General features: G+C 35.4%; 2 protein-coding genes across 2 annotated transcripts; one reads left to right on the top strand and one right to left on the bottom strand.

Moving 5' to 3' along the window:
• Positions 1-1,041: 1,041 nt before the first annotated feature.
• On the top strand, positions 1,042-5,946 carry LOC110793102 (uncharacterized). Its single transcript, XM_021997937.2, has 6 exons — positions 1,042-1,266; positions 1,365-1,420; positions 2,335-2,458; positions 2,575-2,681; positions 5,409-5,484; positions 5,577-5,946. The coding sequence occupies exons 1-6, from the start codon at positions 1,188-1,190 to the stop codon at positions 5,654-5,656; spliced, it is 522 nt and encodes a 173-aa protein (XP_021853629.1). The 5' UTR covers positions 1,042-1,187; the 3' UTR covers positions 5,657-5,946.
• A 675-nt stretch (positions 5,947-6,621) lies between these two features.
• On the bottom strand, positions 6,622-11,477 carry LOC130469460 (21 kDa protein-like). The gene is made up of 2 exons (XM_056838792.1): positions 11,233-11,477; positions 6,622-6,952 (listed from the first exon to the last, which is right to left on the bottom strand). Exons 1-2 carry the CDS (start codon positions 11,475-11,477, stop codon positions 6,622-6,624), a joined length of 576 nt encoding a protein of 191 aa, XP_056694770.1.
• Positions 11,478-12,552: the final 1,075 nt, after the last annotated feature.

Below are 12,552 nucleotides of genomic sequence, written 5' to 3'. Positions count from 1 at the left end.
TTTTTTGATGTTGACATCAACAACCTTATGCGTAAGACTGTCTGGAGACCTACTCGTGATATAATATGACCATTACGATATAAAAATGAATTTTTTTTCCTAAAACTAATATTGTAGGTGATTTATACTAAATTAGATACCGTAACAAAGCAACTTTTAAAGGGGTACAAAAATGGTTTTGAGCAAGAAAATTTTCTTCGAGAAGCTAAAACGTGTTTAAACATGATGCTTGGCGGCTGTCAAAAGTTGATCAGATCCGAACGACATTCAACAAAAATCGAAGTGTGTCGGAAAAAAAAAAGTGCATGCATATTCAATTCGTATAATACAATGATCCCAAGTAGTATGCCAAATACAACTACTAATTTTTCCTCTCACGGCTCTCCTCCCTCTCCTCCAAACCCTAGCCTGCATTGGTAATTTTTGGGGGGCTTCTGTCGGTTTTTACCGGTGGAAAGCCTAAATTACTTTAATTTCTTGTGTTCTTTCCTTTAATTTTTGTTTTTGTAGGTCTGATAATGCGTCCTCTTCCCGAGAGGAACGATTCTCCCTTGAAAGACAGGGTTTTTTCTCCTTTCTTTTCGAAAGGTTTTCTGCTTTTTTGTGGGTGTCGAGTCGAGGGGTGTTGTTTGTGTATTTCATGGTGGAAATTGTGTTGTTTCTATGATGTATGCACTTTGAAGATCAAGACCAATCCGGGATATGAAGCAGATTCAATTTTCAAGATGACTATAACGTTTATAACGAGGTCCTCCATACAACGAAAAGATGCTTTGACATCGAAGTTATTTCATGGCTATACGCCTATACATATACCATGATTCCGGAGCCGTTCTTCAGTATTTGCTCATTTAGTTATTTGGAAAAAATAATTTGTTATTGTATTTTAGATTTGTTCTTGTTCTTGTTTAGGAAAAAATTTGATTGTAGATGCCGTATGACTTTATTTTAATGAAATTTTCTATAAAAATTACAATGACCCCATATTTTTCAATTAGAACAAAACTGATTAGTTTCGACTCGTAATCGACCGATGACCTCATTTGACAGGCATCAGCTCGAGGGGGAAAAAAAAAACCAACCAGCAAACACAAATTTGTCAAATATGGAGTAAAAAATCTTGGCCCGTTATTGACCCACTTTGGTTTTGGACTTGAGTACTTGACTCCACGACCAGAGCAGCAAAAATGCAGAGGAGATCGGCCGCCGGAAGGCCGTCGGGAACTGATGGCTCTGACTATTCCTTTCGCATGGTGGTTGATTCAAGTATGCCCCCTTTCTCCAACACATTCGATTTCTTTTTGTAAAAATTTGACCCTATTTTCTGACATTTGTGTGTTCATGTTGAAATTGATAATCAAAAGGGTACACCAAAGTGGCCAAAGGGAAGGGTCGTCTCGCTTTCTTCCTCTCAATTCAGGTATTACTTCCTTTTTTTCTGTAATTTGAGCTTCACATTCATTGGTTTTAAGGATTTGGTAGAAAATTGGGGGAAAAAGAGAGTTCTGATGATGATTTTGCTATAATTTAGGGCTAGGATGAAAAATTCAATTGCATTATGGATTTATGGAATTAATTTAGTGGTATTGAGTTAATCTGAAATATATTTCTGGGAATTTCCTGCTGCAATTTGAATTGTTGAATGTTTTTGACATTAAGATGTGAGATTAAGTGTGGTTTGTATTTGGGACCTACTTAGTTCCAAGCTAGGCTAGTAGGCTTACACATTGGTTGGAAAATCAAAGTTTTAGCTCTTTGTCTGTTATTGGAAATGTAACTTGCTTCTTGCATTTGGTCATTGCATCTTTATGGAGTGTGCGGATTCCTTAAATCAATTTATAGGACTATAGGAGTAGGGGATTTACTGCCAATTGTTAAGGTTCGGGATTTCTCGTATTAGTTCTTGGCGATTAATTTGTTGCACAATAGAACCCTTATGCAAAGAATAAAGAAAGTTAGCCTGAATGTCCATCGAAATTGTTGCATTGATTTTATATTATGTTGAAGACAAGTCTTTTCTTCTGTCTCTCTTTCAATGTTGGAGTGCCATTTTTTTGTTAGGAACAATATGAATGATATCTTGGTGAAAGTGGTAATGTCATTCGTAGTTTTGTTGCTTTCTTTTATTGTTCGAGCTTTAAGCGTTAAAACTTTATTTGCATCATCTGCTGGTAGGATCCTGGTCTCAGTGTCAGATTTAGGTTGCATATCTGCTTGGAGTAGTCTATCGTTTTCAAGTTAATCGTCAAGTTTGACATTATTTTTTTGTCAACGTAGCAATTTGGTTATTCATTTGGGTTGTCTTCTGACACAAGTCTCGATTTGGTCTTGCAGGCACTCATTTTATTAGTTGGTAGTATTCTGGTATTGTTACCAGTGGTAAAAGGAGAAGAGTATGACGTGCTTAGCCTTGCATCAGTTGTTCTCGGTTTTCTTTCTCTTGTTGCTGGTGAATTAGGTCAGTATCTCTTACTGTGAGATATGTCTCGTGTCATGTTGTTTTCATGCGTCAATTGGTGTGGGGTATAACTGTATAAGTATCTTATTGGTCTTCTGTTGCTGAATTTTTTGAAGGTCGTAGGCAAAGCCGGACAACATTCTTGAAGATTTACTTGATCATGTCAATTATCGCAATGTTCATCTCAGTAGCTTGTGCAGTGAAAAGCAATGTCATATTTGAGGTAAATTTGGTTTGTTCATAAAGTAGATAAGTTCACACACATCTCCTGATTTCCAAAACCAGGCAGTAGTACATCAACTTTACTTTTACCTTAATTCCTTTACAGCTCCATCAACCAAGTCAGTCACATTGCTATTTTCTTGTTCTAGCTTCTTTTTGAAACAGAAGAAAGAGCCTGTCATTTTGTTGTTGTTGTTGTAGAAAAGGAGCAAATATCTTGGTGGACAATATAAAGCTGTCATTTTCTGTAGTTAAGGTTGATGAATGATTTGATCCCTGTTGTTAAGTTGCACTCATAAGTTATAAATCTTAACCTCTCAGGAAAACATTTCTTTTGAGCATTCACTCAGTTCTCATTTTTGTTATTGCATACGCGTCGCACCAAAATTTTGACTAATTAGAGTTTAAAATGTAGTATTTCATGGAACTGACTTTACGAATACATTACGACTGGAAATTTGGAAATATGGCAGCTCATGGATGTTTGGGAAATGACCTTTGTTGTATTGATGGAGCATCAAGCAAAGTAGTCGCTGGATAGTTATGCTCTGTCACCATTTGGTCTAGTATGGGAAATGGGATAGAATCTGTGAAGGGTATTAGAGAAGGGAAATAAAGAAAAGTACATAGAAAAGAGGATGTCTGGAAGACACACATCTGAGAGATAGGGATTAGGGAGTTTCGTACTTCTATTTTATTTTCTATGAAAAGTTTCACAAACCACGGGCTAAATAAAGGTAATATAGAACCAAAGGATAAGCAAACTTCAATCTTTTACGTTCCAAGGGATTGTAGTGCCTCTTGACATAAATCTCATTACCAGAATATTTTTTGCTGATAAGCAGTAACTAGCAAACTAGCGCTACTATACTCAGGAACTGGAAGTCTTTTCTGTAACTTCGGGTTAGGACTTGTATATCGTTGGACAAGTAGAAAACCAAGAAAATTAGGATATTCTTATGTAGACACTGTGCCCCATGCTCATTCCAAGCACCAAAACATGTCATATTCTATACACAAATCATCTATGTATAGACTTGGATACTAGCCTTCTAGCGTCAGACCACGCTTCGGACTCAGCCACTTGATGAGAGTTTTGTGTGTTTTTCATTCAAAATGTCGCGTCAAGTTTCCACATCCATGTTATTGTTTTGAGTATGCAACGTAGGTGCTAAAGTTAAAACAAAGAGTATTAGTTACATAGGGAAATTCTACAAAACTCCACTGCCTACAAGTCTAACCAACATTTCAGTGGGGCATATAGAAGACTACAAGAGGTCTGCGTTCGTAGCAAATTTAGGTTTACAAATGTGATCCCAAGGGGGGTCCAACCTCCAGAGTCAGTCAAGTTTTTGATAGGGAAGACTGCCATTTTACATAGAATTCTCAACTCTCGACCTTACTGCCAAGGGAGGGAGAACTGGAGAAGGTGACACCTTTACCACTTAAGCAGTGAGTACCGACTGTCTGAGTGTTGTTTCAGTCTTTTCGTATAAATAACATTGGGCGCTTGTAAAGAACTGATTTTTTGAGCAGAAAATTAATGGCAGAAATTATATTAATTTGCTTGATGGGTGAAGAACACAAAAGGGGATACAAAAGTAGTGACTTGAGGTCACTAATCTCCAAGTTTTGTGACTTGAGGTCACCACTCTCCAAAACCTAAGCTTTACCAAATTCTCAACATGCCCCTCATAACCTCATGTTCCCTTATTTATAACCATTCTACTACACCTACCTAATTTATCTTCTACCTAATATTATTCACTACCTATTATGCCCTTCCCTTACACTTGGTTCATTACTGCGTTTAGCACCGGCCGGGATGGCCATAGGAATTAGCGCATCATGACCTTAGTTAAAAAAGAGCGCCCAAGGCGCAAGGCTCACCTAGGCGCAGCCTTCGGTCCTTCAGCTCTCCAGTCTCACGCCTTCGTGCTCCTTTGTGCGCCTTAGGTAAGGCCAAGGCGCAACACCTTGTGCACCTCCAGTCTTTGACGTGGATCTTTTATTTACCTTTTTTTTCTTTTTTAATGATATAAACACACCCCATGTGACCTATCAACGACCATATCTCTACTACCTAAGCTTTTTGGTTAGTAGTAGTAGCATAATATGAGTTAATTTTCATATTTCCAGCTTGTAATTACCATGGAAGGTTCTAATTTTGGCACTCCATCGACAGGATCACGCAATGCTAATGAACCGGCAAGAAAATATGGCGCTCCAACATTATTATGTTGTTTTGAGTATAAATTGTGTTAATTTTGTTCTATACCGAATATTCAGGTTTATTTGGAAATTTTGTGCGCCTCGTATCCAAAAGCCTTGCGCCTGAGCCTTGCGCCTTTTTAAACTAAGATCATGTCAGTCCTGGCCAACCCCAGTGAGTAGCTAACTGTGCAAGTCAATTGAAAGAGGTAAACTGATTCCGAGAAAGCTCACCCCTCCCTTTAGACAAGAAAGCCCCACTGTAACTGACAGAAGAAAACATTCATACACCCAAGCGGCCAGTTCCATTGTGAGATTTATTGCTCGTCACTTGAACTGTTGATTAGGCAATGCACGGAAACTGTGTCTTTTATTTCGAAAAATATTAGATTGAGTCGGCAAACTGTATAGTTTTCATTTTTCACCATTGTTCCCTTCCATCTATTCTTAATTACTCCGTAGTAAACTTTATGGTTCCCAGACCAACTGCTGATTCTTCTGTTTGTGTGATGTAAAGGTAATTCAAAGCGGGTTTGCGGACTGCTGGGAAAAACAAAGATTACAGCTCATTGAAGTTCTACATGTTTTCATTGGTAAGTTCTCTTTACTTTTCTGCCCCTCTCTACTCCTCACCTAAACAACTAGATCTGGTAATTGATAATTTTCCATAATTTAAATGCTACAGAAGTGTTGGTGAAGATTTTCGCTGCTACCACCACATTATCTCTTATTCATAACATGTCCCCTCCTAAACGATCATCTTGAGCCCCCGCCTTCCTAGGCAGATTACAGTATGGTTAGAGGAGCACTCCTAGGCAATTTTCGGAATTTGTAGGAACTTTACGAACGTAAAGATCATTGATACCAAACTCCACAAGATTTCTAAAGTTCCATTAGCAAAATTTTGAATTTTTAGCTTTAAAATCTCATCATTTTGTAACTGCATAAACTGCGCTACTATAAAAGAGATACGTTAATTTTGTAAGGTTACCATTTTGATTTGTTTCTGTGAAAATGACAAGACTCCTTTTATAAACTGATTCTGAGTTTCTGAATTTCTTGAAATCCATACTTGAATGTTCTTCACTTTCTGTTTCTTTGCATATTAAAAGTTTGTGCTTTCGCCAATCAGTAAATTATCTGCTTTTATAAGATCAAAATACTGTATAGTTTTCGAATCAATCATACATTAGAGTTTTATACATTTACATAATTATAATCATGAATACTATAAAAAAAAAATTATGGAATCTTTATCTAATACTTCCTCCATTTCTTTTTACTTGCAACACTTCCCTAAAACAGAAGCATCACAATACTTGCAACACACAATGGAAAACTATTTTGTATGCAATTACATTTATACCCTCACTTTATTCTCTTTACTACCTCCCAATTTCTCACCCACCAAATAAAATAATGGAACTTTCCATTTATGCCCTCATAATAAAGAAGTTTGATTCCTTTTTTTTAAAGTATGCCAAAAAGTGTATGTTGCAACTATATAGAAACGGAGGAAGTACAATCTTAATAATTACCAAAAACCTTGCTCTTAGAACTAAAGAAAACCATCATGAATCACTCCAAACTAATTATTGAATCTTTATCTAGCTAAATACTCCAAACTAACTAATATGACACACCAAAAAAGCTTGTTCTTAGAACGAAAAAGAAAATATCAAGAATCAAACGAAAATACCGAACTAAATATGGAATGTTTATCCAGCTAATTAACCCTGCAAGGATGAAGCATAACAGTTGATCAAAGCCAAGGAATTGCTAGTAAGATGGCAAATGTTCACAATCTTCCCTCTCACAACCTTCTTTAACTTTCCATCCATGATTTTTCCATCAAATCCAGCCATACACGTGTCCGAATCCGTCAATGCAGCACTCACCCAAGTTTCTATATCATTCATCATAATCCCAACTCTGTTGCTACCTTTCATGTGACTCATCTCCTTGATAGAACCTTGAAGTTCCCTCACTGCATCTCTCAACTCTTCCAAGCGGTCCCTTAGAGCACCTGCCTCCCTAGGCCGTATCCCGGGGGCCGGGGCCCTTTGTCATTTTAGATATAAACGCGGTGGTGGTCTTGGTGGTTGCTAAGGTCACCGAGAGCGAGGCGTTTGCCAGCATTTGAGGGCTTGTTTGGATGTCACTTGCATAAGATGAAAGGGAACTGTAGCAAAGTTGAGGGTAAAGTGTTGATTTGCATGATGTTTTTAGAAAATTTGTGTAAGTTGGAGTGGTTTCTGTTGCAAAAACTGAGTTCATTTGTGAAGTAATGCAAAATATTGTAAGAAAACCAATAAAATGTGTTGAAATTTTCGTCATTTATTTTATAATTTTTGTGAGATTTTGTTTTCCCTTGGAGATTTAGTTTTGATTTTTGGGTGATAAAAAAATTGGAGCAAGTTTATATCAATTTATAGGAGAGCTAGACAGCTTACTTTAATAATTTTGGATATTAGAATTGGGATATTTTGGTATAAGGCTCAAGTGGATGGGCCCTAATTTTTTTTGGGAGACATCGATTAATTTCGATGTATATCACTATCATATACTCCGTAATAAATTCATAAGTTTTTTTTTTTTTTTTTGGAGGGAAATTAAATAAACTCAAGTCTTAACAATGAATAATAGAGCCTTTTTCTAGCAGTGAAGGAGACAAATATCGGAGCTAGAGATATTATTTAAGTAGGCTTTGTCAGTTCACATTATTTTCAATTATTTAAGGACTAAAAGGTTTACATAAGATTAGATAAAGGTTGATAAGTTTGTATACGACCTGACAATGATTATTATTTTCACTTATTTTAGGATTAGAAGGTTTACTTGAGTTCAAATAAAGGTTGATAAGTTCATATACGAGCTGATAATGGTTATCTAAATTTAGTTCATGTATTAAATAAAATCATGTACTCCAGAATACTAACTTGATTTATTCCTCCTATTGTTGAAGTATTGAAGCCAAAATTTGAAGGAGAAAGCGATTTAATTTACCCCAAGAAATTAAGTACTTACTTTCTCGTGACTTTTGAAATCTAGAAAATATCATGCACTGATTAAACATTTTGTAGGGCTAGTCTTGACTTCGAATACTCATACCGACGTAACTCCATCTTCCGAGCAGTACGTTAACATGCAAGTATAATACATTGGTACTACACTAGTATGTTTGCCGGTAGGGTCGTAGGGATGGGCATGGTCCAGGACCCGGCCCAGACCCGGTTGGATGCGACCCATTTTAAAGGGTATGGATTTAATCATTGAGACCCAATGGATTAGGGGCGGATCTGGGTCCATATGTTTAATAACGGGCCTGGGTCTAGGTCCAATATTCTCAGATCCATACCCGATCCACATTCAACCCATGGACCCGGTCAATTATTTAAATAATAAAATATATAATTTTAAAGTTTTTTTAAAAGAAAGTTCACATATGATATTAGTTTTGTACGCACAAATCACAATTTGACCAAGCTTTGTTTTTTGATGTGTTTGTGACTTTGCATTGTAATTTGTAATGCAAGTATTAAGTATTAACTTGCTAATTGTGATATTTTATGTATTGAATGAGAATATGTGATGGTAAATGACGGTCAAATTAATGGCGCGGGAATTTTTTCGAGACAAACTAAAAACGTTAAAAAAAAGAAGCACTAGACCCATTTTTAACCCGAGACTCTGGGTGTGGGTCTGAAATTTTCAGACCCAATGGATCTGAGGCTGATTTGGATCCGCCTAAAAAATATGGGTCTGGTTTAGATCTCACCAGAACCGGCCCAGATCTAACCCATACCCATCCCTATTTGCCGGTGTGTAAGGAGAAGCGTCTTACCAAGTCATACCCATCCCTATTTGCCGGTGCGTAAGGAGAAGCGTCTTACCAAGTCAAAATATAATTGTTTACGAAGTTGTACCTATAATGTAGGAGTGTTACAGTAACATATGCTAATACCACTTGCATAACTCCTTATGGCCTGGCCGGACTTGGCACTCCTGGCGGAAAATATCGTAGTGTGTTCCACCCCCTTAAATTTGAGTATATACAATTATACTATATTCCTTAATTTTTTTATTGATCATTTTATAAATATGTTTAACATCCGTCACTAGCTATTGCAAATTAAGGCCGATGCCTTTAAGTTGTGCATCTTAATTCATTAGTGTCCTCGGGGCGGATTCAGAAATTTATATATGGGAGTCCAAAAAATTTATGATTTTCTTTTCTTTTAGTGGGTTAAAGTTGAAAGTTAAATAGTCGAAATTTTATAAACGCCATAATAAAATATGTGGAGAATTTAAGAATTTTAATTTTAGGTTATCATAACAATAAAACTCAATACCTAGTCCAAATTACAACAAAAATTTGGCATGATTTCAATTTAAAATGGAAAAAAAAAGTTTTTTCATACTTTGAAGGAGATTTACTTTATTACAATATTGTCACTGAACAAATAGCACACAAAGATACTTGTGAGGCATTATAATTCTATGGGAAGTGATAAATCCAAGGAAATTTTTACTTCTTCCAAGGAAATCCATATTTTTTCAAAGATGATTTCCTTGGAAGAAGTGAATTATTCCTTGGATTTATCATTTCCCTAATTCTATATACGAAGTAATTAATTAGACCTCTAAAAAGTTCAAAGTAACATGCAATTATAAGTCTATAAAAGTGTAGTATTACATACTTCCATTACTAAAAAATCTTATGGAAATTCCAAAAACTTTTTGAAGAAAAAATAACACAATCTCTTTTTGGTGTTTTTATAAAGCAAAATCATGAAGAATTTAGAGGATCAACGAATGACAAATATAATATAAAAAACAAAAAAACGTAATATTAATCATGAAGAATTTACAAAGTGATGAAGAATTTATAAAAAAAAACGTAATATTAATCATGAAGAATTTACAAAGTGATGAAGAAAAAAACCAATTACAAAGGTAAAAACATGAAGAATTTAGAGAATCAACGAATGACAAATATAATATAAAAAACAAAAAAAATGTAATAAATGTCTCTTGTGAGAATTTGAAACGAGGTTGTTTGGGAAGAATATAAATCAACCAACCATTAAGCCAAAGGTATTTCATTGTCAATATTGTAAGTTAATTTATATATATTTTTTAACTATTTTGAGTGCAATTAATTACCTAAATATCAGTTTTAAATTTTTTTTGGAAAATAATGGGGTTTCTGAACCCCTCCGGGGTTATGTAGATCCGCCTTTGTGGCCTACTTAGCAAGTTGAATGCTTTTGTTGTTATTTTGCCTTTTGTGACCATTACGTGTCACGTTTCGCATGAATTACAAATTATCAAAACTGATATAATCTATCTATACCTAGTCTATAAAAAGGAAAACCACAATTTATTAGATGACACGTGTTATCCATTCTTTCCTCCATCAATTTGATTTTTATTTTAGTTTTTCTTTGTTGTTTGATATATTATACAACTCCAATCGATTCTTTCACTCCATCTTCCTCATACAACATCAATTCACCAATCTATTCATTCAACATTTTCCACTACATCTTTCCGATTAACACTCAATATTAATACACTATTTAATTTATGTATTAATTCAACTTTTAAAATTTACCTCCATTTAATCATATATTCTATCTAAAATGACAAGCTCAATAAAATTTGAACTTAAAAAGATAAACTAAATACAGAGTAACCACTACACAATCGCCTGCTCTTTAAACGGGCTCAAAAACTAGTTGGTTTAATTAGTTTGTTGTTTAACCTACTAAAATTCTTTCCTGATCCATACCACGTACTATTATACTTGAATAATTTCATTCATACAAGTTATTACGTATAATACTATAAGACTGAAGTCGTTTTTTTCGTCAGATAAAATCTATGTTAGAATGTACTGAAAGTCTGAAATTGATTAGACCTGATCAAAACTGATTGACCCGGTAGATAAAAAGGAATAATTAGATTAAAAATGGGAAGCAGCAAAGCTACTGACTTCCCTCATAACTGCAACAATATCGTTGTTTGAGGGCATAGCCTCATTAGTTTGACCAATAGAACCAAAATGGGCGAAGTTAGGGTCAATAAAATAATCATTAATACAGACAGGGGAGGGGCATGGAAAATACATGTCATTGATCCTATTACAATTTTTCCGCGCACTTTTTGCCAAAGAGTCAACTACTTTGTTGGAAGATCTGGCTTCAAAAACCAAGCTTATGCCTTGATTAGCTTCTACTATTTCCTTGCAAACATCAATTAGCCATTTATGCCTCGAATTACTCAACACAGGACCATTGATCTCATTAACAACAACTAGACAATATGAGGGTTAATACTCTGTATCCCATGAAAGAGCTTCTTTGATACCCAAAACCTCACCCTCGAAAGCATCATGGGCAAACACAGACCCATATCTTCCTTCAATCCAACAAGATGAACTATCTCTGGCAACTACTGTAAAACCCGAAGGGAGGAGGGGGGAAACAAAGGAAGAGTACGGGTTGAATTTGATGAAACCCGATGGTGGGGGACACCATCTGAGTGAAGATAGTAAAGTTGAAAGAGTCAATTTATAGGACATGGTTAAAGCTTATAGGAATTTATTGGAACTTCCTGACGTGATAGGACTTGATTGCAACTAGAGCTGTCAAAAATTGACCCGACCCGAAAATCGACCCGAATCCGACCCAAAAATACTAGGTCCTGAACAAGATTTTGTGACCCGTAACCCGATTTTATCCGAACCCGAGCAACCCGAAAAGGAATGGGTCAAAACCCGACCGAACCCGTTTTGGACCCGACCGATTAAAAATCATTGTATTTATAGTAATAAATGAGATAATGAGAAAATTTAAGCATAATAGACTCGTTGTTTTTACTATTGTTGAGTGTAATATGATTTTAATTTGAATTATACGCCATTTTATGGTTCAATTTGACTAAATATAAACTTTCGTAGGAAAATTTTATTAATTTGTGCCAATATTTTGTATATTTATCACCTAAATTAATGAAAATATAATCTGCGTTTTAAAATCTCTCAACCTTTGGGTCGACCCGAACCCGAAAGTTCTGGGTCTTGAACAAGCATTTGCAAACCCGAAGCCGAAAGTGACGGAACCGACGACCCGATTCAACCCCAACCCGAAAGTAATTTTTTTACAACCCGACCCGACCGACCCGTTTGACATGTCTAATTGCAACTTATCTGAACTTATAAGACATGAAGCTTATTTTTTTAAGGTGAAGAAAACACAAACTCAATACATACATACTCCATACGTCCCACATTACTTGTTACACTTTTTTTATTTTTCGTGCGTCCCACATTACTTGTTACACTTTTAAGTTAGGAATTACCCTACAATTATTATAATGTCTCTCTCTTTCCATTATAAAAAGTTTGGTCCCCACACCCTCTCTCATTCAATTAAAAAAAACATTCCACTAACTCCTATCACATCTATTTTTTCAATAAAATAACAATTGATAACCAAACAACCACTTATCACCTAAAACTTTGTGCAAAAGTAAGTGTAACGAATAATGTGGGACGGAGGGAGTATATAATTATATGTAATATACTAATATATGTTACGAAACTAAGCGTCTATCTTGCCAATATATTAGGAATAGACATTTGAGGATGATTAATA

Source organism: Spinacia oleracea, chromosome 3 (genome assembly GCF_020520425.1).
Source record: "Spinacia oleracea cultivar Varoflay chromosome 3, BTI_SOV_V1, whole genome shotgun sequence".
Taxonomy (NCBI): Eukaryota; Viridiplantae; Streptophyta; class Magnoliopsida; order Caryophyllales; family Amaranthaceae; genus Spinacia; species Spinacia oleracea.
Note: the sequence above shows the minus strand (reverse complement) of the source record. Positions and strands in the feature narration are given on the sequence as shown.